Source organism: Sebastes fasciatus, chromosome 18 (genome assembly GCF_043250625.1).
Source record: "Sebastes fasciatus isolate fSebFas1 chromosome 18, fSebFas1.pri, whole genome shotgun sequence".
NCBI classification, from domain to species: domain Eukaryota; kingdom Metazoa; phylum Chordata; class Actinopteri; order Perciformes; family Sebastidae; genus Sebastes; species Sebastes fasciatus.
In genome coordinates, this window is record NC_133812.1 from 572,820 (window position 1) to 598,670 (window position 25,851).

The 25,851-nt window shown below is 44.8% G+C and overlaps 1 protein-coding gene across 1 annotated transcript in view; it reads right to left on the minus strand.

Moving 5' to 3' along the window:
• The window catches only part of mdn1 (midasin AAA ATPase 1), a 112,505-nt gene that overhangs the window by 12,399 nt on the left and 74,255 nt on the right, over positions 1 to 25,851 (minus strand). Inside the window, 22 exon segments of the mRNA XM_074615445.1 lie at positions 760 to 924; positions 1,027 to 1,343; positions 5,326 to 5,467; positions 5,786 to 5,917; positions 6,024 to 6,196; positions 6,401 to 6,536; positions 7,702 to 7,839; positions 8,963 to 9,124; positions 11,598 to 11,803; positions 15,424 to 15,561; positions 15,717 to 15,943; positions 16,038 to 16,448; positions 16,920 to 17,035; positions 18,762 to 18,867; positions 19,130 to 19,159; positions 19,161 to 19,254; positions 19,408 to 19,554; positions 20,779 to 20,923; positions 21,039 to 21,222; positions 21,302 to 21,375; positions 21,496 to 21,605; positions 25,030 to 25,182. Coding sequence (XP_074471546.1) covers positions 760 to 924; positions 1,027 to 1,343; positions 5,326 to 5,467; positions 5,786 to 5,917; positions 6,024 to 6,196; positions 6,401 to 6,536; positions 7,702 to 7,839; positions 8,963 to 9,124; positions 11,598 to 11,803; positions 15,424 to 15,561; positions 15,717 to 15,943; positions 16,038 to 16,448; positions 16,920 to 17,035; positions 18,762 to 18,867; positions 19,130 to 19,159; positions 19,161 to 19,254; positions 19,408 to 19,554; positions 20,779 to 20,923; positions 21,039 to 21,222; positions 21,302 to 21,375; positions 21,496 to 21,605; positions 25,030 to 25,182 — 3,506 coding nt within the window.

The following is a 25,851-nucleotide window of genomic DNA, read 5'->3' on the forward strand; positions in this document are numbered from 1 at the left end:
CGCTTTTGGAAATATATTTACTGAGAAAAATGGTGATGTGTTCAATACTTATTTTACCCGCTGTAAATATATTTTAAAGATTATGTTTTGGGCTTTTGATGCTTTTATTGATAGTGATAGAGATAGTTATGAAAGGGGGAAAGAGAGAGGGGGATGACATGCAGTAAAGGGCCACAGGCCATGGACGCAGTAAGGACTCAGCCTTAGTGCACGGGGCACCTGCTCTACCAGGTGAGATACCAGCCATAAGTTTAAATAAGATTTAATCACAATAAGATGTGACAAAAGAGCAATCAACTTCTACTCCAGATATCTGACCTCTATACATACAATATATTATCTCTTTAGCCACCTCTTGCTAGCACATCAAATTCAAGTCCAAATGATCGGATCTTCTGCAGCACTGGTTTGGTCACTCAGACTCCCTTTACATACTTTCTAACTTATATCAGAATCTCTTCTTCCAGAAGTACTCTTAGAAGGACATTTAACTGGCTTTACTCTGCCAGAATAAGCTTCTCTCTCCCACATCCTTCTGATGAGGACCTTCCACTCATGTTGTACCGTGTTACAGATGTTTGTATGCATCTTTGAATATGTTCTAGTGTATGTGTGAGGTTATAGTGCAGGATGCTGTCACACCTCTCTGTGCCCAATGGTGAGACCATGTATCAAGACCAAAGGGCTTAAACTTGCCACCCATGTCAGTAGTGGTGTGTCAGTGTGCAGGTCTAGTCCACGTCTTGTGGTGGAGGGTACCTCTTTAGCTTGGTCTCTCTCTGAGGCCTCTCCTGCCAGCTCCACTGCTGTATCACTCTGAACGTTCTGCTCTCCGGTCTGACCGTCTGTGCTGTGCTCCTTCCTCTCAGCTGACTCAGGCTGCTGCTCCTCCTCCTCCTCCTCACCCGCTCCTTCCTCCTCCTCCTGTAAGCATTAGAAGTCCCACACAGAACGACACCATGAGTGTGTACAGCGTCTGTGTTTATCACACAGTGCATAGGTACAGGAGTTCTCTGACATACACACCTTTGGTTTGCGTCCTTTGTCATTTGGAATAGTCAGATCTTCGTCTCTTCCTGCCTCCTGACCTCCCTCCTCTTTCTCCTCCTCCTCTTCACCTTTCTCAGCAGACTCCTCGTCTCCCTCTGCTTTCTCTCCTCCTCCCTCCTCCTCCTCTTCAGTCTTGGGATCCTGACCGTTCTCCTCTCCTGGCTGCTCCATCTGGTCCTCCTCCATCTTCTCGGCTCCCTCCTCCTCCTCCTCCTCACCTCCTTCTTTCTGTCCGTCCTCCTCCTTCTCATCCAGAGCCATGGCTTTCTCATCAATGTCGAATGGATTCACCTCTGAAGAAGGAAAATGCCATAAGAGTTCACTGAGCTGATTTAAATGGCAAAACAAACAACTGTGTCATGGCCTTCATTTTAAAGGGACTGTTTGTAAGATTCAGAAATGTTGGTCTGGAGGAGCTGCAGCAGTTATTTCTGCACAAACGTCCACTGATCCTTCACTAGATATTCTCAGAGATAAACTAACTCTTCTGTAGTGTGGAGTGAGCAGCATGCACGTGAGAGGTGGAGTGAAAGAGTGAGAACGAGCGGGGTGTGTGAGTGAAGGCAGGCAGAGGAGCAGAGTACAGCAGAGACTCCGGTCCTGGAGACCAAAGTTACGGTCTCCCCCGCATCCTCCGACCGCGGCCAACACTGTTTAACAGACGGGCTTCACTAGATACAACCAAGAGGTTTTGGTGCTTCACTGGAGTTTGTGTCGGAGTCTTGTCTGAACAGCGTAGCCACACGCGAGCATGCATGGGACACCGACCAGCAATGATTTATACGTGGAGGAAGTTACAAACAGTCCCTTTAAAACAGTTAGTGTTAAAGGGACGACACAGATTAACTGTGATGCCTGACCACCAATAGATGAGACCATGGTCTACCCAACAGGTAGCCTCTTTCTGGAACTGGTGTTATTGTCAAAACAAGTTCTGTGTTGCTTCTAGAGCTGATTCAGGTCTGGAGATTGGGCTGGCCATGACAGGGTCCTGATCTGGTGGTCCTTCATCCACACCTTCACTGACCTGGCTGTGTGGCATGGAGCATTGTCCTGCTGGAAAAAACACTCCTCAGAGTTGGGGAACATTGCCAGAGCAGAAGGAAGCAAGTTTTCTTCCAGGACAACTTTGTACTTTGGCTTGATTCAAGCGTCCTTCACAAAGACAAATCTGCCCGGTTCCAGCCTTGCTGAAGCACCCCCAGATCATCACCGATCCTCCACCAAATTTCACAGTAGGTATGAGACACTGAGGCTTGTAGGCCTCTCCAGGTCTCCGTCTAACCATTAGACGACCAGGTGTTGGGCAAAGCTGAAAATTGGACTCATCAGAGAAGATGACCTTACTCCAGTCCTCTATGGTCCAATCCTTATGGTCTTTTGCAAACCTCAGCCTGGCTCTTCTTTGCTTCTTTGGTGCTCTGACAATGTTCCCCAACTCTGAGGAGTGTTTTTTCCAGCAGGACAATGCTCCATGCCACACAGCCAGGTCAGTGAAGGTGTGGATGAAGGACCCCCAGATCAGGACCCTGTCATGGCCAGCCCAATCTCCAGACCTGAATCCCATTGAAAACCTCTGGAATGTGATCAAGAGGAAGATGGATGGTCACAAGCCCTCAAACAAAGCCCAGCTGAGGAGTGGCATAAAGTCACCCAACAGCAATGTGAAAGACTGGTGGAGAGCATGCCAAGACGCATGAAAGCTGTGATTGTAAATCAAGGTTATTCCACCAAATATTGATTTCTGAACTCTTCCAAAGTTAAAACATTAGTATTGTGTTGTTTAAAAATGAATATGAACTTGTTTTCTTTGCATTATTCCAGATCTGAAAACACTGACTCTTTTTTGTTATTTTGACCAGTTGTCATTTTCTGCAAATAAATGCTCTAAATGACAATATTTTTATTTTAAATTTGGGAGAAATGTTGTCAGTAGTTTATAGAATAAAACAAAAAATTTCATTTTACTCAAACACATACCAATAAATAGTAAAACCAGAGAAACTGATCATTTTGAAGTGGTCTCTTAATTTTTTCCAGAGCTGTATGTAACAGTCAAAACTTTGTTAATGACTTGAACAATTTCTACTGTAGATTTGACACTATGGACGGCAAGACGGAGTGTGATGAAATATGCAAAGATGTCCCTGTAGAGACACCAATAGTCATCAGTGAGGATGATGTTGCTGTAAGTCTTTATAAACTGAAGCTGAACAAGTCCACTGGCCCAGACGGCTTAAAAGCCCATCTTCCTTAAAGACTGTGCTCCTCAACTAAAAGGTTATTTCAGTCCCTCCTAGACACATGCACTGTGCCAAAATCATGGAAATTCTCAATAATCAGGCCTGTGCCGAAAAAGCCAGGCGCAAGTAAGCCAAATGATCTTCGGCCTATCGCAATAACCTCCATATTGTGTAAAACCATGGAAGGAGTTCTTGCCAGCCACCTGACCAGCACAGTGGCGACTAAGCTAGTTCTGCTCCAGTTCGCTTATAAGAGCGACAGAGGCCCAGATGACGCTGACTCTGCTTAACACAGTCACAGAACACCTGATGCATCATAAAGGTTATGCCAGAGCTTTATTTGTGGATTTTAGCTCCGCTTTTAACTCAATGAAGACGCATATTCTCCTGAAAAGGCTCATTGATCTCAACATCAACACAGGGTTAGTTGTGTGGATCAGAGGGTCTGTGTCAGGGAGAACATGTCAGACAGGCTGCCCACAAGGCTGTGTTCTTTCCCCTGTGCTATTCTCTCTTTTTACTAATGAATTTATGATCAACGAGAAACATTTGAGACTGTTTAAGTATGTGGATGACATAGCCTTAGTTGGCCTTTTACAGGAAACAGGCCCACTAGGTGAAGCTGAGACGAAAGAATTAATCATGTGCTGCACAAAACAACATCTGATCACAGAGCCAGTTTCACTTGATGGCCAACATGTTGAAACTGTGGAACACTTTAAATACCTCGGTACAGTCCTGGACACCCAGGTGAGCTTCTCTGAAAATACAGAGTATATTTTCAAGAGATGCTCACAGCGACTTTATCTTCTAAGGAAACTTAGTGGCCTCGGTGTCAGCCAGCAGATTTTAGAATCAGTGTACAAAACTATTGTTGAGAGTGTTTTAACCTTTAACATTCCTGTCTGGTACGGTCACCTACACTGTAGATAGAAGAATAAACTGTCTAGGATTGTTTCAATGGCAGGCAAAATAGTTGGAAAACCCCAAAAGCCCTTGACTCAACTTTTTACAGAAAGGACGAGGAAGAAAGCGAGGAGTATCCTGGCAGATAGCTCCCATCCTCTCTGCAGCCAGTTTGAGCTCATGAGCTCCAGGAGGCGCTATAGAGTCCCTCTGGACACTAAAAATGGGTTTAAAAAGTCCTTCATCCCAAATGCCATCAATATTCTTAACTCAACACAGTGACTGAGCAGATCTGAGCCACAGACACTGACATGAACTGTTTTTAATGTGTAACATCACCTGATAACCTGTCTATGTCTCTGTGTTTTACTAACTGCTGTCTGCTGTTTAATGTCTGATGTTGTCTGTGTTTGGTGAGCCGAAGACAAATTTCCACCCTGGTGGACAATAAAGTTTGATTGTTTTGTATTGTATTGTATTATTCTTTGCTTTTTATCTAAAACGTCTTCATCATGAGAAGTCCTTTTCCTATTGGCCACCTGCCACCGCGCAAAACAGATCCCATCAGATCATGATCACATTGATACTGTGTGTGAAATCGGACCCGAGGGATCAATAGTGCTGAAATGATTCATATCAGTTGATCAACAGACATTTAATTGACAACTATTTTGATAATTGATCAATGAAGAAGAAGAAAACAAATGTTGGATGGTTCCAGCTTCTCAAATGGGAGGATTTGTGGGAGGATTTGTGAGGAAGACGAGGTGATATCCTGAAACAGTCCAACACCTAAATCAGGTTCATAAATAATGGTATCATATTAAATAGAAGCAGAATCTCTAGTGACAGCAGTAGAATGGCACTGTGGAGGCCAGTTGAGAATGCTGCTCCATTTATCTGGTTACAACTCCACCTTAACACTTGTGTCTCAATATGAATGCTCATTTGACCTTCAGCATGTTGCGCCCTGTGAACCTCTGACGTCACAGTCCTGACTCTACTGCAAACACTTCAGTAGGCCAAGAAACCATCAAGCAAGAGCTTCTGCTGCACAGTAGAATCCCAACACCACTGGACTCATCTGCAGTGCTGCTGATTCTGACAGTTTGTATGCAGGTCTCACCGTCACCCTCGCCCTCTCCTTCGTCTCCAGCCTCATCATCCTGGTCCAGGTTGAGATCCTCAGGCAGATCCATGGCCTCAGGCTCAGGTCTCTTGTCCTGCTGACCGTGGTAGGGGTCCACCTCATTCTCATCAAACTCCCGCTGGGAAACAGAAAAGAGCACAGATGAGAAACAATCCATGGAATAAGAGAACTGTGACATGTTGGAAGTATCTGAAACTCATCCTAGATGTACCACTCTGACCACTCAGAGCTCTTTACACTACATGTCAGCATTCACTCATTCACACATTCATTCACACACCGACGGCTCAGCCTTCAGGAGCAGTTTGGGGTTCAGTATCTTGCTCAAGGACACTTGGACATGAGACCGGAGGAGCCGGGGATCAAACCGCCTCAGCCACAGCCGCCAAGCTGAAGTTCAGTGATTAGGGGGGGGTATCTGTGATAAAAACATTACCTCATCTCCTTGTTCATGGATTTTCTCTTTCTCTTCCACGTCCATCTGTTCGTCTTTGTCCTGCTGTTTCTTGTCTTTGTTGGGGTCTGCAGCATCCAAGTTGTCGTCTTTAGCAACCAACTCTGATTCACCCTGAGACAGTTGACAGGACATTAGGACACATTGACTAAACTGGTTTAAATGCTGATTCATGTAAACTGCTGCTATATACAGTATATTCTTCTTCTGTGTTCTGTACCTCGTCCATGCCCTGGCCAGACTCTTCCTCCTTGTCACTTCCTTCATCTTCACCATCATCCTCATCGTCCCCCCACATTCTCTCATCCAGAGTGTCAGTCTGTCCTTCACCCAGGTCACCCATCTTTTTATCCAGCTCCTTATCCTCCTCTTTAGCCGAATCATCATCTTCACCTGTAAACGATTAAAAGAAGAGAAGCCCACTCAGCGGTGATTCTGGGAGACCTTTCTAGTAAAAGTCACATTATTTTAGGTTTCCGCTGTCTCTAATGTCCTACTATAGCCAACAATAGCAACCGCCAGTCAAGAGACAAAGCTGGAAGTGGAACAAACCCAGAAATGAGTCGGCCGTATGAGGCCATAGACAGTTCAAGTTACCTGGTTCATTATCATCCCCATCATGCATTTGGCCATCAAAGTCCTCTGACATCTCAATGGCGTTGTCCTCCGCCTCGATATTCCCTTTCTCCTGCTCTTCTTCCTTTTCCTGACCCTCCTGGAAAGTGTCCTCCACCTGGAAGAAGAAGAATGCAGCAGGGATAGCGGGTCAGATCATCCACCTGATACAGATCATAGGCTTCTAAAACATTCAGCAGTTCTCACTAACAACTCTCTGAACTCTCTACATGTCTTAGTTACACATGCAATATACTCTTATTTTAAATTAGGCTACTCTGAAGAATGGTTGGCATGTCAGTCGTACTATACATGTTAAAGTACATGTATAGCACACCATGATGTGGTTCTGTTGGCTTCATCAGACCGTGACCTTCAGCGCGCACTGGGACCGTTTGCAGCCGAGTGGTTCTCTGCTGGAAACCGGTGGATTGTACCCTCCGGGTGGGGGGTGAGTCTTTGCCCCAAGTGAGGGAGTTCAAGTATCTCGGGGTCTTGTTCACCAGTGAGGGTAAAATGGAGCGGGAGATGGGCAGGCAGTTCGGTGCGGCATCTGCAGTTATGCGGGCGCTGTACCGGACTGTTGTGGTTCAGAGGAGGCTGAGCCGGAAGGCAAAGCTCTCGATTTACCGGTCCATCGACGTTCCAACCCTCACCTCTGGTCATGAGCTTTGGGTAGTGACCGACAGAAGGAGATCACGGATACAAGCGGCCGAAATGAGCTTCCTCCGTAGGGTGGCTGGGCTCAGCCTTAGAGAGAGGGTGAGGAGCTCAGACATCCAGAGGGAGCTCGGAGTAGACCCGCTGCTCCTTCACCTCTAAAGGGACCAGCTGAGGTGGTTCAACATCGAATCAGGATCCTCCTGGACGTCCCCCTTTGGAGGTTTTCTGGGCATGTCCAACTGGTAAGAGGCTCCGGGGTAGACTCAGAACATGCTGGAGAGATTAGATATCTGGTCTGGGAACGGCTCGGGGTCCACCAGGAAGCTGGGGAGAGGGACGTCTGGAATTCCTTGCTAAGCCTGCTGCCCCCGAGACCCGGCCCCGGATAAGAGGAAGAAAATGGATGGATGGATGGATGGATGGAAAAGTACAGAAAAAAAGGTTACCACTGCCACTTCCTAGCTTTTCCCAGAGCTTTTAACCACTCATCTCACAGCAGCTGATGGACCCTTTGGTTTGTTCAGAACTAACTCAGCTAACAAAGACCACAGCAGTTGAAAGCTCAACAAAAAGCTAGTAAGTATACCTTGAGTTAAGAGTATTTTGTAAAGTAAAATGACCTGATCTTCATTCTCAATCTTGTCACTGACGTCCTTGGTGCCCTCGCCCTCTCCTATACCTCCACCCTCATAGTCGTGAAACTCTGTGGCTCCTTCTCCATCTCCACCGGCCATCAGGTCCTGAGGCAGGCAGAAACCCTGGGGAGGAAGCCACAACAAGCACTTCATCACTGCTTTTAGTTCAACTTCACAACCTAATAATGATGTACAGAAGCCCTGAGAGGCAAGAAAACATTATTGTGGTGATCCATTGTCTAAGTCTGATCTAAATCAGTCTCAAAACCCATCAGCTATCTGTCTGGAGACGATAAACCTCTGAGGGAAAGGGGCTGTATTTCTGTGGTTCTGACTTCTTTTTCCGTGCACTGCTCATCGTTTACGGTCTGATTAGAAACTTGAGAAGCGAGACAGGAGTTGGAGTCCAGAGACGACTTCTACTGCGATTGTTTCACAAGTTTACAAGCTCATTTTAAACTATGAAGGAGAATTAGGGCCACATTGAGGGAAAAAATCTGAGATTTAGAGAATAAAGACATAATATTAAGAGAATAAAGTCGTAATTTAATGAGAATAAAAGTCGTAATATTACGAGTATAAAGTCATAACTTTAGGATAATAACAGTCATCTCCTCCTCCTCAGAAGAGTCACTTTCCCCATCAGGTCCATGTTGTTCTTTCTTCAGAATGAACTCAGTTTCTTTAACAATCTTTTCCAGGTCCTGATACTGATGATGATGTGGTGTTGATGAGCCAAAAGATGAAGTATTTGGTTATTTGTGAAACCTAAACTAAAGTAGAACTTCACAAGATGCTCCACGTTCCTCATTTTCACCCTATTTCCCCTCTAAAATAACACGTACAATAACTACTTTATAGTATTATGACTTTATTCTGGTAACATTCCGACTTTTTTCTCTTAAACTTATGACTTTATTCTCAATTTTTTCCCCTCAATGTGGCCCTAATAGTTTGGCGTATTAAACCAATAAAAAGCTAAGCTATCGTGCACTTCCGCCTCTTGTGTCCAAAATGAGTATTACAACAACAAACATTTGTCTCACCTGTCAAAACTTATTTTTCACAGAGGAAAAAAAGAGAAGCTTAGAAAAATGATCCTGGTCTGAAGTAATAAACACAGGAGAGAAAACAGTTGAGATCAGACTAAGAAAGTGGATCACCAGATATTTATTTTATATACAGTAAATAATATTATTTTGGATTTTTTCCAAATGAGACTGAGAAACTTGTGTTGTGTCTATACCTTCTGTGCGAGCTCAGTGAAGATGCTGGCCAGTACAGACAGCAGCTTGCCTGTGCTCCTGTGTGCGCTCAGTGACACAGCCACGTAGTAACGCACCACGTCACAGTACATCCCCAGCAGAGGCTCCAGATGCACCAACATCCTGCACGCTCTGTTCACCTCCTGCACACACACACACACACAGGTAACATGATGGCACAATACAATACAACTCAGCTCCGACGCCCCATCCTGAAATTAAAATGAGCTCTCTACAAACTAAAAAAAAGAAGAAGTGTAGAATATGTGCGGAGGTTTTTTGTGAGGTTTAAATCTACAAATCTTCTTTGTATTATAGAGTTAAAGAGTTGATTGTTGATGATTTGATCAACCCTTTATATTTTAAAATCAAATCAGTACACTTGGATGGATTGATTCTAATCATCCGGCTGTTATCAATGGAACCACTGGTCATTTTACGATTTATTTTGATGTAAAATGTACAGAATGTTCTTACATCATAGGTTGAAATTCTAACAGCTGGATTGAAACAGTGAATGTAATTAAATTTGACATGGTTTGATAAATTATGGGTCATTTATCTAAGACAGTTTACTGTCAATCACATGAGAGCTGATCCTGGTTTCAACTTCTGACTAATGCTGCTTTGATTTCAAAATAAGAGCACACTGTTAAGCAAGAGGACTCCACCAAGGATTAACAAATCAACTCTGCAGGTGTGTTCAAAGAAGCAAGTTAGAATGAACTGCATCATTTACCTGGCTAATGTCATATAAGCTTTAACTAGCTAAGGCACTTTGAAGAAGACGAACTGACCAGCATCATAGCAGTGAGGGTTAGTTAAGATAAGACTGAATAGAAAGAATGGGCTCACTGAATCAATCAACTCCATCTTAACTGCAGCTGGACAGTAAAGTGTTCCAGATGTCACATGACAGCCTGCAGAACGGGACGGGGTTCAACGGCAGACATTTAATCCCCCCCACCGTGATTTGATTGGTGTAACTGTCGAATTTGGACGGGGTCAAACGTTGACTGTGACCACCGATAACACCACGGTCTCTCCTCCATCACTGGGCTGCGACCTCTGAGTCAACACCTCCTCTATAACGTTATGGTGTTTTGCTGCTTTTAGGTAGTGTTTTACTCTTTCACAGTATATTATGTAAAGTATGTTTTGGGTCTCTTGAAAAGTACTATGTATATAAATTAATAGTAGTATTGGTGTTTGTGCAGACCTGTTTGGGATTGTCTTTTCTACTGAGAGCAATAAAAAAGAGCCTTATTAACATCCCTCTCATTCATCCTCCGTCGACGCTGGGACCCTGGAACGCTGGGACGCTGGGACAAACCTGTACCAAGTTTACCAGGGCTTTTCTACGTACGTGCTGAGTAAGTGTTTGTAGGTGTAGTTTTACTCATGGCGGACCTACCAGGTGTCTCCACCCAATACAACACTGTGAAAATACACCACTACAAGTAAAAGTCCAGCATTTCAAACCGCACTTAAAGGGACAGTGAGTAGGCTGTAGTGCCATCTGGTGGTGAGGTTACAGACTGCAACCAGCTGAATACCCCTCCTCTCACTCCTCCCTTTCCATGACTGCAGTAACATGGTAACGCCGTTCGCCTCGCTCAGAGGCCATCGTATCTTATCACAATAACACGACTTTAGGAGCAGCGGAAGTCAGACGATGGCTGGCGGTACCACATTTAGCACTCTGCAGCTCACCTTACCGCAGTTTCACAAGTGTGTCGGAGAACTACGGTGGCCTTCAGGTAATGTAAGAAAGCTCAAGACTCTCTTTAGAGCCAGTGTGTGTTCCAATCCGCGTACTTCCGTACTTCTACTTACTATTTTGAGTGCATAAGGGCGTTCACCCTGAGAAGTGGCAAATGGCAAAATGTAGTGCACTCTAAGTACCCGCATGTTGTACTCAAAACGGTCAAAACGTTGAGTGTGGAACGCTGGACACTTTCACACTCAATGGTCGCCATCTTGGCTACTGGTGCCTTCAAATGAAACTGGTGAGCTCGTGTTTACAACATGGGAAGTCGTGTACACAATATGCTACCTGTGATGCTATTTACAGGACACACCTTAGTTTAATATGTCCCTATGGTCAAATTATTTTACATCTTTTCTAGGGGTACCATCATTTTTGTCCAGGTCAGTTTCATTAGTTTGTTTTTTAAAATGATTCTGTTGAACCACAATTCAAAAACAATGTCTGATTTTCATTAGGCAATTTTCAGTGAATTTTTATTTATTATTACTTTTGTCAGTTTCAAGTTATTTCAGTGACCATTGTGGGTTTTTCTTTCTTTAACGGAAGGGTACCAACAATTTTGCCTACGTGTGTAAATGTATGTGGTAAAAACGTCTGAATGTAGTGGAGTAGAAGTATAAAATAGCATAAATAAATGCACGTTGTTACATCCCACTACTCTACGTTTGGCCCACGCTCTGGGACGTAAACCGCCAGCTCCTCCTCATTTTATGTACTGACTGTGTTGTTTAACCCCGCCCAGATTGGACAGTTACACCACTCGGATGACGGTGGGTGGGACCAAAGGTTGGACGCTGAGCAGGCTGCGCACAGGTAGTCCTCACATGAGCAGCTTCTGTTGGTACCTGGAGCTGTGGTGGCTGACAGGTGTCTCTGTGTGTCCTCAGGTGGCTCAGCAGCCTCTCCAGCCCTCCACTAACGTCTTCCACACACAGAGCCTCCACCTCAGCTGCCAGCTCCTCATCCAGGAATCCAGTCAGGTGACCGGGCTTCAGCAGATCCTCCACAGGCTCTTCATCCTCCACCACCTCCTCCTCCTCTTCAGCACCTTCTGAACCATCAAATAACATCATATAGACAACCATTAATGCTGTGAGACAAAAAAACATCCCATTCTAACACATCAGCTTTTGAGGACACTCTGTCAGTGCCTGTGTATTTTTCACCTCCGTCATTCATAATGAGTCATCAACAGCTCTCTAGTAGTGCTGTTGAGATGGTTTTATATGACTGGGTCCCCTTATTATTGTCCGTCTCATGCACATTAGCGTTCAGAGCTTCGAAGCGTCGTTCATAACGTTGACATTAAAATTCTACATCAACATTAGACTATTCATTGTGTTTAAACCCAGTGTTTCTGCACAATTACATATTCAAATTAGGCTACCTGACCTATTAGACGACTCGGTTAATGTTCTTGGCCCTTTGACCTCTCAGAAACAAACTTGTGTTAAAAATCATGGTGTGATTTTTGACAAACAAATTAGCTCAGTTTGTAAAAAACAGCTTTTTCCAGCTCAGGTTCTTGGCTGAGTTAAAGGCCTATCTGTCTCCAGGGATCTGGAGAGAGTTACCCATGCTTCTATTTCATCTTTACTGACCGCCAGAGGCAGTACTTGACCCTGGTTAGGTATAAGTTACGGTGTCATCCACGAGATCAGTTCTATTTCATCTTCTCGCTTACGCAGGTTAACTACTGTGGTAGCATTAGCTCAAAGCTGAATTATATACGACTTAATGTTTTGGAGCTCGTCGCCGGTAGCCTTGTGACCACCAGTCGGAGTTGCGGAGTTCTTGCCCTCCAAAGGCTGCGACGAGCTGCCCATCACACTGTGTTTGTTCGCCGTTCGGTCCTCCGACGGAAATCTGCAACAAGGTTCCTATTCAAACGGAACCTTGTTGCAGATTTCCTCTCCCGTCACAAACCCCCACCGGGGGAGTGGCGCCTTCACCCACAGGTGGTGCACAAAATATGGAGTCTCTTTGGAAGAGCAGAGGTGGATCTCTTTGCCTCAGAGATGTCAACCCACTGCCCCCTCTGGTTCTCCTTGACAGAGAAGACCAGCCCTCTAGGTCAAGATGCTCTGGCTCACACGTGGCCAGAGGGTCTCCTCTATGCCTTCCCACCGTTCCCTCTGATCCTACCAACGCTTCTCAGAGTGTTTCACTATATAAATGCAAGTCCATTTACCATTTCAGCAGGGCCACAGACTTCTCCTGGTGGCTCCCTTCTGGCCAGCCAGGACATGGTTCTCACTGCTGCAGACTCTGCTGCGGGACGCCCTGGCACCTCCCCAGCAGGACAGACCTCTTATCTTAGTTGGGGGGTCGGATCTGGCATCCCGCCCCCTTCCGCCTACAGCTGGGGGTTTGGCCGCTGGAGGGCCCGACCCAATGCTGACTGATTGCATAGAGCCCATCAGAAAGACTACTCTGAATGCCAGAGCACCATCTACCCGCCTGCAGTACGAGAACAGGTGGAAGTTGTTCTCTGACTGGTGTACAGTTCAGAAAGAGGACCCAGTACATTGCTCTGTGCCTACAATTCTTAAGTTTCTGCAGTCCCTCCTGGACGGTGGCCGGTCTCTGTCTGCACTGAGGGTGTATGTGGCTGCTATTTCATCGCAACAGGCTTGTGTCTCTCTTCTTAAAAAGGGCTCTGCGGCTGCGTCCCCTGAGCGCCCTGAGGGCTCCTACATGGGACCTGCCCCTGGTGTTGTACGCTCTATGCTTGCCTCCCTTTGAACCCTTAGTACAAGCAGAGCTGAGGTGGCTATCGGCCAAAACTTCATTTCTCCTTGCCATCACTTCTGCAAAGCGTGTAGAAGAGCTATATGCCTTGTCCGTGAACAATTCATGTCTGAGGTTGAACTCAGATAGCTAAGGTGTCACTCTGTGGCCAAATACAGCGTTCCTCCCTAAGGTGCTGTCACGTTCACATCACAATCAGCCTATCCAGCTTGCCCAGTTTGACCCCCCAAGAGGAGACGGGGAGGAGAAGACAAGGCTGTTATGCCCAGTGCGGGCCCTTAGAGCCTATGTAGAAGCCACCGTGTGCATACGTCGGTCAGAGAAACTCTTTATCTGTTACGGCGTTCCCAAGAAGGGCTGTGCGCTCTCAAAGCAGCGCCTGTCCCACTGGATCGTGGAAGTCATTGCCCATGCATACAGGGTGAATGACCGTTCTCCTCCATCCGCAGTAAGGTGCCACTCTACCAGGAGTGTTTCCACATCATGGGCAACCCTGAGAGGGGTCCCCTTGGAGGACATATGTGCCGCGGCCTCATGGACGTCACCGAGCACATTCTCCAGATACTATAGAGTCATTGTTGTCACCCCCTATCCATTGGGCGTGGTCCTTCAGCCGAGTTCCTCTGCTTCATCTTTATGAGGTATGTACTCAAGGATTCCTTGTGACTCTGTTGTTATAAGTCACCCAGTGTTGAAGCACTGACTCTGGCGGTCAGTAATGATGAAATAGAACGAAAGTTACGAATGTAACTATGGTTCTATGAATCCTGGATGACAGCCAGAGTTCTTAGTCACTTAGAATCACGCGAGTCCTCGTGCATGCGCAGGTCGAGTATTAATATCAACAAAGTCACGTGTGACCTCGGATGACCCTGGTTAGATATAAGTTCCGGTGTCATCCATGAGATCAGTCCTACAGAATCTTCTCGCGTGATTCTAAGTGACTAAGAACTCTGGCTGTCATCCAGGATTCATAGAACCATAGTTACATTCGTAACTTTCGTTTTATTACCTCAGGTTAGACTACTGTAATTCTTTGTATGTGGGTTTACAACATCGTCCCTTCACTGGCTACAGTTGGTACAGAATGCAGTTGGTCTACTTCTGACTGGAAAAAGAAAACGTGATCACGTATGACCAGTTCTGTCCTCCCTCCCCCGGCTTCCTGTCCGTTTACGGATTGATTTTAAGATTTTATTGTTTGTTTTTAAGGTTTTAAATGGGCTGGCACCACCTTATCTATCAGAACTATTACACCTTCATACTCCAGTTAGAGGACTGAGGTCGACCAATCAGATGCTCCTGGATGTCCCCAGACCTAGACTCAGAAACAGAGGCGACCGAGCCCCTGATCTCTGGAACATCTCACCTCTTCAGATTAAAACAGCTCAGACCACAGAATCGTTGAAGTCGCTGCTGAAGACTCACCTCTTCTCACTGGTGATTACAGTTATCTTCTGTTGTGCTGCTGCTTTTTTACTGCTGTTATGTTCACATCATGGTTATTGTTTTTACTCTGTTCTTACTGTTGTTTGCTTTGTATACATGTTTACTATGGATATGTTCAGCACTTTGGTCAACTGCGGTTGTTTTTAAATGTGCTTTATAAATAAAGTTTGACTTGACTTGACTTGACTACACCAATATTATTAATATTATACTATTTGTGGAATTAGATTCCAGTTCCATGAAAAGCTAAAATCTCCCAATGAATAGAGATTGTGTGGACAGAAACAGCTTGTGGCTCACAGAGGGTCAAAGGAGAATACACAGGTTGCTTTTGCATCACGCTGATCAGAATTTGGTAGAAGAAACAGAGTTCATGTAGCGGTCCTGCTTAGGTTGGAACTGGTAGTGAGACTATGTGGGAAAGGTCTGGCTGGTACACATTAAAGAATGTCTTATCTGCATCATTCTCACCTCTCTTGACGTTTCCACGCTGCTCTCTGTGTTGCTCTCTCTCTCTTCTCTTCACAAGCGTCTGGACAGCACACAGCACCGTGTTGATGTTGGTCTCCAGCTCAGCAGAGAAGTCGGTGCAGAAGGCCGGCTGCTGATCTGTTAGGAGGAGGAGAGGAACAGTACGACCATGGTACTAAATGGATTTCATCTTTCTACACAGTTCAGAGTGCTGCCTTTAACCAGCAGCAGAAGTTACTTTTTTACCCCCGTCTTCTTGTCTGTTAGTAATAACTGAAGGTCAGTGTACTCACCTGAGTGCTGGTGTCCCAGGGAGAGCAGCTGGGTCTTCCAGGTGGTGAACTCGGTGATGTTAGCCTCCACCTGTCCTCTGACGTACTGCAGGCTCTGGGCGATGGCCGGCCGGCTGTCTGTGCTGCCGACACACACAGCGGGGGTGAAGAGCTGCTCCACGCTGGGCATCTGAGCCGCTACAGCTCCCAGCTGGTCGAAGGCTGAACAGCAGGTGACAAAATGGTTCCTGTGGAAGAAAACCGTGCTGTTGGGACTGCTTTTGTCTTTTGGTACTGCTACAACAGATATAAAATAAACCCTGGAGTGATTCTGTGTTTTACCATGTGTGGAGTGTTCTCTCAGAGGTCTGCTGTGCCACATTGTCCAGCTCCACCTTCAGGCTCTGAGTCTGCTTCAACATTGCATTCATGCCCTGGTTTAGCCGGCACCAAGCGGCGTCTCCCCTCCGCATCAGACAGCCGGGAGGTTGGCGCTGTGCCGCCAGCGGGGACGGGCACCTCAGAGTGTGCTGCCTGCAGCCGCTCGTCTCCTCCTCCTTCTGCTGGAGGTCCTCCGGGCAGCACTGCAGCAGCCAGGCCAGCTGCTGCAGCAGGGTGGTGCACTGGGCAGCCAGCGCCTGGCCTCTGCTGACCCAACCCTGGAGAGAGGCCTGGGGCGGGAGGGTGCAGCCTGGGTCCTCGCTGTGGCTCTGGAGGTGGGCCTTGATGCCCTGGACGCTGTCTGTTAGCCTCCTGGGAGCGGTGATGAGACAAGACGAGACAACAGGTCAAGTTACAGTAATAAACAACACAGCGATACTTAATCCATCCAGTACATTCCAGCTACAGGTCACCTACAGCTGCTGTGTCCCTGACCTCTGACCTCACTGTGTGGAGGCCAATGAATAAAAAGAAATTTCCCCGATGGGATCAATAATAAAAAATGTCATATTATTATGATGATATTGCTTTGCATTTCTATTATTACTCCATTCCAACGGTGTGGTTTCCTCTGGGGATCAGGGCACATCGCTGGTTTTACTCTGTAAACATCAACCTCCAAAATCCAGATGTTTTCATTTACAGTTAGTATTCTTCTAAAAAGATGCTGTAATTTAACATAAAAGGTCAGACCATAAAGGACGTAGCTCTTTGTAGTAGAGATGGAAATAAACTCATACACCCCCCCCACCCTGGTTCCATACTGAGTGGCAGCAGACTGACCTGAGGTGGACCCACTGCTCAGTGAGCTCGGCCAGCCGTTGCCTCTGCTTGAGGAGCAGCTTGAACAGGTGAGAGGAGAAGCCTCTACAGCGCTCGATGTTCCCCAGACCCAGCTCCTGCAACCAAACAGTATCACACACACAGATAAACATCATCTGTCACTGCCCGTAGAAATACTATACGCTGTACATACGGTACATAGACATGTATACATATACATACTGTACATACTCATCCGGCCCATGTACTGTATATCCATGCAGTGTTTATTGGTATTGTTCACACTTAAAGAACACTTGACTTGGATATAGATGGTTTTATTTAATTTCTTATGTCATTGTTGGTCATTGTCACTCAGGAAGTCCTTTGTCCCCCGAGCCATCAAACTGTACAACACCTCTCTGGGGAGGGGGGGGGACAAAGGAGGACGGTCTGCAGGACAGATAATGCACACAGTGCACTTTAATAGACTTTTTAATTCTGCACACCACAAACAGCTCTACTCTGCACCTTTATAGACTGGTCTTACTGTATTCTACAAAGTACAGCTTTATTCTGCACTTTAGTCTATTTTCTAAAAACCTCGGGATCAATAAAGTTCCGTTCATCCATCCATCCATCCATCTATATATAGATATCTATATATAGATATATAGATATCTATATATAGATATATAGATATCTATATATCTATATATAGATCTATAGATCTATATATAGATCTATAGATCTATATATAGATATATATATAGATATATATGTACACACCTATTTATTTCACTACTTGTGTATATAACAGTCCTGTCTATTCCTCACCTGTATTTGTCCAGCCGGAGTCAAATTCCTCATACTTGGAGAATAAATGTGATTGTGATTCAGATTTGTTTCTGTGTTTGTTTCTGTAATACTCATTTTGGCCACAAGAGGCTGAGGTACACCACTACCTCATGTTCTAAATGGGACTAAAAGCATTCCTGTTTCCCTCCAGGTGAGTTTTCATTTCTCCATCCACTCTAAACACAGAGTTCACACAGTATACTGTGTTTTAGTAAGCTACTGTATGTACAGAAAAACTCACCTGGAACAAAACATGAATGAAAAATTATCCTGACACCAAAAATCCTGGCAAAAGTTTTTTTTCCACTCGTTTCACAGATGAAGACAAAGATTATCCACCAAAACCTTTTCTTCACCTGTTCTCAGTGCCCAGTGCCGTTACTCCGCTAATTCACATGTTCGTGTGTGAGTCGGCCGGTATCTGCAATCTCTTTAATACCTAAAGTGTTTTCCTGTGTTATTTGTAGTATCTCTCTATAATATATTATGGGATGTCTATAGGCTGGTATCAGCAGCAGCCAGGTAGGCAGGCAGGCAGGCAGGTATTCATGCAGAGCTGAGGTGTGTGAGCTCTTCATTCAGGGTTTAGGAGCAGAGTCGGGATGCTCCAACATATTATACACAGACACATTCTGAATTTATAGCAGCTCTCCGTCCACAACGTGAACCCACGCCATGCAAATACGCTGCGCTGTTATGAATCTCCCTGAGAAGCTGATATGGAGATGACAGAGGAGAGAAGCTCTGGTACGCATGAAAAAGTCACGGTACGCCAAGGAGTAAAATGAAGACGTGCGTACCGCTGCTGCGTACCGGCCCACTTTGAGCACTGCCTATTCTTAAGACATGAACACATTCCATAATGATCCCCGGCCCACATAATCTTTAAACAGAGAGCTGGGGGAGTAAATGCAGACAGTCATTATGTGTGTGTGTGTGTGTGTGTGTGTGTGTGTGTGTGTGTGTGTGTGTGTGTGTGTGTGTGTGTGTGTGTGTGTGTGTGACCTTGGCAGCGTGCTGGAGAGCAGTCTGCAGGGTTGTTCTTCTGGCCCATGAACGATAGAAGTATTTCTGACATCCATCCCACGCTGTCAACAACTCTGTAAACAACCTACAAGAAGGAGAAGAATGCAGAGCAGATGGCTCTCAGAGATCAGGTCAGGGCTTACTACAGGAAGTTTCCTGGGTTTACTACAGGAAGCCTCCTGGGTTTACTACAGGAAGCCTCCTGGGTTTACTACAGGAAGCCTCCTGGGTTCACTACAGGAAGCCTCCTGGGTTTACTACAGGAAGCCTCCTGGGCTCAGTGAAATCTCCCTGGGAAACTAATCAGTGTTGCTGAACAGTGACATAGGCTCGGCTCTTTTATTTACATGCTCTCGGCCGGCTCCTGGTTCCTGACAGGAAAGAGCAGTGCTCATCTCCAGCGGCTGCATACAGAGGGTTTTCTGTGGGTCAGCTGTCCTGTTCCACGTCAGGCCTTTACGGTATGACAGACCTAAATGGGACCATGATATATATACATTATATATATATATATGTGAGAGAGAGAGAGAGAGAGAGAGAGAGAGAGAGAGAGAGAGAGAGAGAGCGCTTCTTTCTGAGACTTAAATGACAACGTGTCACCAGTAGATCAGAGAGGAGAACTCACCTATTTCTCTGAGCATCTTGAACAGGTCTGACAGAGCTCTCTGCTTCTGCTGCAGGATGTGCTTGACCTCAGCTTTCTGCTTCTCTTTCTCTGCCGACGTGTCGACGGTGAGGTTCTGCAGGTCGCGCAGGTTGCTGATGACCTCGCCTGAAAAGAAGAAAACTAGAATTACCGCCTCTCTGCCATACGCCTCCGCCAACCAGTCAAGTGTCAGTTTACATCCACGTCTGTCCAAAACGTCCTCACTTCATCATTTTATCATATCAGACATCTGTGTGAAATTGTTATAGTTTCAATATGAATTCTTGAGTTATGACCAAAAACGTGGTTTGTGAGGTCACAGTGACCTTTGACCATCAAATTCTAGTCAGTTCATCTTTGAGTCCAAGTGAACTTTTGTGTCAAAATATTGTAAGAAATTCCCTCCAGGCGTTCCTGAGATATGTCTTTCACGAGAGTACGCCGACTGTCATCTACTTTAAGTTATACATCTGCTATGGAGAAGTAGCCCATACCCCCCCACTGAGAAACAGCCAAACTACGACCTGATGATGACCCCAGATGAAAAGTAAAAGGATCATCAAAGTTATTACACTTCATCCAGAGGGCAACATGAATGTCTGCACCACATTTCATGGCAATAGTTGTCAGGATAATGATTTCAGGCTGGACTAGAGTGGTGGATTATGACGGAGTATTAGGGCCACATTGAGGGAAAAAAATGTATCTGAGATTTTGAGAATAAAGTTATAATATTACGAGAATAAAGTCAGAAGTTTAAGAGAAAAAAGTCGTAATATTATGAGAATAAAGTCATAATATTATAAAGTAGTTATTGTACATGTTATTTTAGAGGGGAAATAGGGTGAAAATGAGGAACGTGGAGCCTCTTGTGAAGTTCTACTTTAGTTTAGGTTTCACAAATAACCAAATACTTCATCTTTTGGCTCATCAGCAGCACATCATCATCAGTATCAGGACCTGGAAAAGATTGTTAAAGAAACGGGAGTTCATTCTGAAGAAAGAACCACACGGACCTTATGGGGAAAGTGACTCTTCTGAGGAGGAGGAGATGACTTTTATTATCCTAAAGTTATGACTTTATACTCGTAATTTTCCGACTTTTTTTCTCGTAATATCGCAACTTTATTCTCAAAATCTCCGATTTTTTCCCCCCTCAATGTGGCCTTGATACTCCGTCGTAGTGGATCCACAGATCAGTGGTGTTAAAATGGAAATGATCCTGAGGGTGGCGCCAAAGGAAAGGCCATGGGGTTGTTCAAATCAAACATGTTTATCCTTCTGAATATGCATGAATGTGCTCATAAACATCATGCCAGTCTGTCCATTAGACTTTAGTGGGACTCTGACCAGTGAAGATATCCAGGTCTTCAGTCAGCTCAGGCACTGGGTGTTTCTTCAACAGCTGGACGCACAGTTTCTTCATCTTCCTGGACAAGACAGGCAGACGTCCCTGTAGAGACGAGGCTTCAACTCCTTCTTCTGGGCCCTCGTGCTGAAATGTCCACATTTAGCTTAGCTGATTTATCAGCACAAAGGGCATGGCAAAAACAGATTAAATGTGATGATAGCATACGAAAAGTTAGGTAATGAATAAGAATAAAGAATACCTGCAGATCTCTGCCCTTCCCAGGCAGGGTGCTCTTCAGAGCCTTGTGAACCCGATGGATGGGGGTCTCCTCTGGGTTGGCGTCCACACTGTCCAAGCTGGTGCTGCTTCCCTGTTCCACCAGAGCAGGAACACTCGGACCATTCAGAGCCTCCTCAAACTTCTTGACAAACTTGAAGAGAGTGCTGAGAGAAAAGAATACAGGCCGAACAATGTTGGTTACAGGGTCAAAGAATACATATATACAGCACAGTGATATCTCACCGATGGGTCTTCTCCACCGACTGCTTGATGGACCAGAAACTGACATCGTTCCACTTGGAGATCTTGACAAAGTCCTGAGGACAACAATTGACATCACAGTGAAACTTAAAGACTGTCCATGCGCAGAGTTCCTCCTACATGTGGACAAGGTTTCAGAGTACCGGTATGCAATGAAAAAGGACACTAATATAGACCTTGAGCTCCTTCTCAATGGGCTGTCTGAGCTGACTGATTCTGGTCTGGACGCAGTCAGAGAACTGGCTGTAGTATTTGTGCAGGTTCCACAACAGACTGGACAACGACCCTGTAGAATAAGGAAAGAGTTAACAGGTCAACCTCCATCAACGGTGCAGTGTCTCTCACAGCCATAAACACTAGATATGACCTTGTTCTGACCTGGAACTAGAGAATACATCAGGCTATTCGTAGGTCAAATGTATTCTGAAAGGATAAACATTAACTAAAGTGATGAGATGGTGATTTCCATCGCACTGTTGACTTTAATCGAAATCCAATCAGTGGTGTCTGCCTGATGCTGCCGGGTCAACGGATCAATACATATGTCAATATCTACACAACCAATCGTGATTTAGTTAGTGGACAAATTGCTGTTCTTTTTTGCAAATAAATGTCTGATACTGTGGAGGATGTTTTTATTTAGAGGCTGATAATAAAAACATATCTAAAAAAATCACTGATCATCAAATAGTGCTAGAGATGGACTGTAATCACAACATGAGGGAGCAGTGATAGATAGTGAAACTGACTCACACTATACTGGCTAAAAGACAAGAACATATACACAACTTAAGGTCAATAATTGTAAAAAAAACAAACAAATAATGTGCTAATATAAACTATAATACTCACATATATAATAAAGACAATGCCTTTATTACATGTGAGTCAGTTTCACTACATGCTCACATACATTCTGATATGTTCACTGTCATGTTAATAGTGTTTCCAGTGGGGAGCACTCTCCTGGGAGTACTGGGACTCCTTCCGGAGTAGTAGTTGTTCATTTAACACCTGTCCTCAGGACACTTCACACCCTGATGAGGACTTGTTCAGTGGAAACACATTGATGGTTTCAGAAATGATTTTTAACTCACTATCAGAGAGCCGTCTGATACTGAGGACTTCCTTTAACAGGAAGCTGAACAGTCATTGTTGTTTATTGTTGGACTACTCGTCCTGTCCTTGAAGACCGCCTGGTTCTTTACTCCGACGTTACCAACACAGAGTATCTTGACCCGGTGCAGCACTCCCTATTTTTTCTTCCTTATCTAATACTTTGTTTCTTCAGTCTGTGAAGAGGCTTCATCAGGATCATTATCAGACTGCTTGTTGTTGTAATACTCTGCCACATGGGCTGAAGTGCACCACTACCCCCAGGACCACAGGAACAGAGCCGGGCTTTGAAGTCAATTTGACATAGTGGCCAAACAATAGAATTACAACTTCACGTGACTGCCATTGGGTCCAGAAAGGCCCAATCCCTAAGGCCTAAGGCTGAGATGTGGATTTATGGAAAGTGTTCATAAAGGGCTCAAAATGTCTGCGAGAGAGTCCTGAAGGACTTGATGATTTGACAATGGGACAGCCCTGAACCCTCACAGACTTTGTAGGAATGTGCCTCAAAGTCTGTGAGTCTGTGAGTGTGGATGTAGGGATTAGACCTTAGTCTTTTTCCCTTAGACTTACACTGGGAAGAGAGGTAAAGTACAAACCCTTGAATAGCACTAACACACAGTATACTGTGTGAACTCTGTGTTTAGAGTGGATGGAGAAATTAAAACTCACCTGGAAGAAAACATAAGTTCCACAAGTGCACTTCAGCCTCTTGTGGCCAAAATGAGTATTACAACAACGAACAATTGTTTCATCTGTCAAAATGTCTTTTTTTTCACCGGTTTTCACAGATAAATGAAAAAGTAACTTAGAAAAACGGTCCTGGCAAAACCTTTTTCCCCATCTGCTTCAAAATGTTTTCACATGTTCTTATATATATTTAATAATTAATATAAATATCTAATTGTGATTATTTTGACTGATACTGCAATTGCAATATGATTTTCACTGAAAAACATATTCAAATAATGATGGTGGGATTTTTGTAGGGATCTAGATCAAACAAACATGTTTTTTCTTAAGTCTGTAGAATATGATCATCTCTGCAGCACCACAATATTTAATTTAAAAATGATATTTTGACAACATTTCACCTTTGACAAATATTGCGCCTCCTGTTATTTGTAAATTGCAGAAGGCCATATTAGGAATAATTGTGCAGCCCTAAAGAAATCCTTTCACTCCTTTTCAAGATATCATTTCTCTGCATAGATTTCACATTTTAACTGATCATTTCTGTGGTCTAAAGAATATTTTGCGTTTGTTTCTATCAGCTTTTTCACCGCTGACCCTCACTATTGCATCCTTTTACCCGCTGCTTGTAACGTAGTCGGTATACAAGTTAAAGGTTAAATGTCTCCCATCTTCTACAGCGTGGTCACGTTCTAAAAGGAGAGGAGGAATGATTACAGTGAACAATAGAGTACTGTATGAAGATAGACTGGTATGGGAGTTTGGGTGGAAATGTTTTATTCCTTTCTTTATTACACCGAAGCAGAGAGCACATTTTGCTGGAGGGGATGCCAAATGTTGGAGACAGAGGGTTGATATTTTGGGAGTGTCCAGTGATGAGAGCCTTCTGGGCAGAGTTTCACAAACACTCTGCACTGAGCTGCTCTATCAGTTTCCCACATTATTTATGGGAAATGTTGATTTTCAGGCATCCTGATGAATATACTGTATGAAATGTATTTTAATATCTGCCTGTAAAAAAGCGCTCACAAGGCACTGGTTACTTCCTGGACCCCCCACAATACAGGATAGATATTAAATAACATTCATGTCATGGACAAGATAACTTATTTTCTTTGTCTTCAGAAAGATGTGTTCATTAAAGGTACTATATGTAAAAATGTACATGTATTAATTGCTTGTATTGCCAATGTGTGAACAGACTGTAATGTAACTTAAAAACTGAGACCTTTCTAGGTTGTCTATAAGAGCCTGTGGACTGATTTCTATGTAAAGGACTCGGGACGGTTTTGCTTCGTAACGTTAGCTGATGAAGTCATTTGCAAATGGCGAGCTAGTTAGTATCATGGAGATTGGACATTACAGATAGTAACGGTGATATATGATTGTAATGTAATGTCACGTCACTGTTTTGGCCGATGCCCAGGATGATCGCTCGCGCTTACGGAGTGCAAGCAGCACTGCAACATGCAACAGCATGCTGACTGCAGTTCACTTAACGGCCACCGGAGTCATTAATAACAAGGACTTTCTGAAAGTTACATACAGGACCTTTAAATTCTGGACCAAGCTGGCCAGGTTTTGTGGAGGTATTGAATGAATGACCCTGTAAAGTTGTCTTAGTCTTGCAAACCTCATCGATTTTTATTCTAGTTTCTCTCAAGTCTCTCCCCCCCCACCCCCCCCCCCCCCCCCCCCACACATTTTTCAATGCTCTTGCATGCACACTTTACCTCTCCCGAAATGTACAAAGTTACTGAATTCTGGAAAAACCTGAGAACGGCAGACAGAATAAAAGTGCTTTTGTCCTGGTGTATGTTTTGTAATCTAAACTGTTAAACCCAAAATAAAGAATACAAAATAGAGACTTGTAAGCCTTGTATGGAGTAGGGATGGCTGACCTGGTGCAGGCTGGTTGGGGACCAGCAGGAGGTGGCAGTGGAAGCTGAGCAGCATGGCCAGGCGGGTGTGGAACTCTCCCAGGGTGGAGCCCTCTATGAAGGCCTGGAGGGTGGAGGACACAGAGGACAGGGAGAGGCGTTCCAGCTCCTCACCTGGACAGGACAGTAACCAGAAGACAATGGCCCTGTTTAGACCTGGTATTAACATGCGTCCTCAGTGATCGGATCACTAGTGGACAGCTTTAAGAATTAGAATGCCAGGTGTGCTTCTCCAGTTACCACTTGTGATCCGATCTCACTTCCCCGCTCTATATGCAAATAAACACGCAGTAAACACACGGCTACTACAGCAGCCGTTGTGTCGTAATATTACATGAATGTCAGTAGTAATGTGATGGTACGGTATCCCTGAAACATTGTATTAACATAAAAATAAAAGGTTATTGTACTGGCGGTCCCGGGGACCTCCGCACCGCTGCTTTTGCCAGACAACAGCGGGGTACAGAGCTCCAGAGAGCCGGGGAGGACAGAGAACAGAGAACAGGCGGGCGGGCGGTTGGGTGTCAGCTCCGCGCAAAGCAGCGGAACAAAAACAGCGACACATCTCCGACAGGATGTTAATAATGCACTTTGCGTGCCTAGTCTGATAGTCTGTAGATATGTAGCATATAAACAAGATCTATTTTAATAAAACACAGTTGTACCGATAGGATACAGTAGAGCACAGATGCCGTTTCCATGCTGACAAGCGCCCGTGTCTGCCTGTTTATTCACCTGAGGGGCGCGGTGATCCCGCGGATCCCAGCTGGACATCAGATGAGT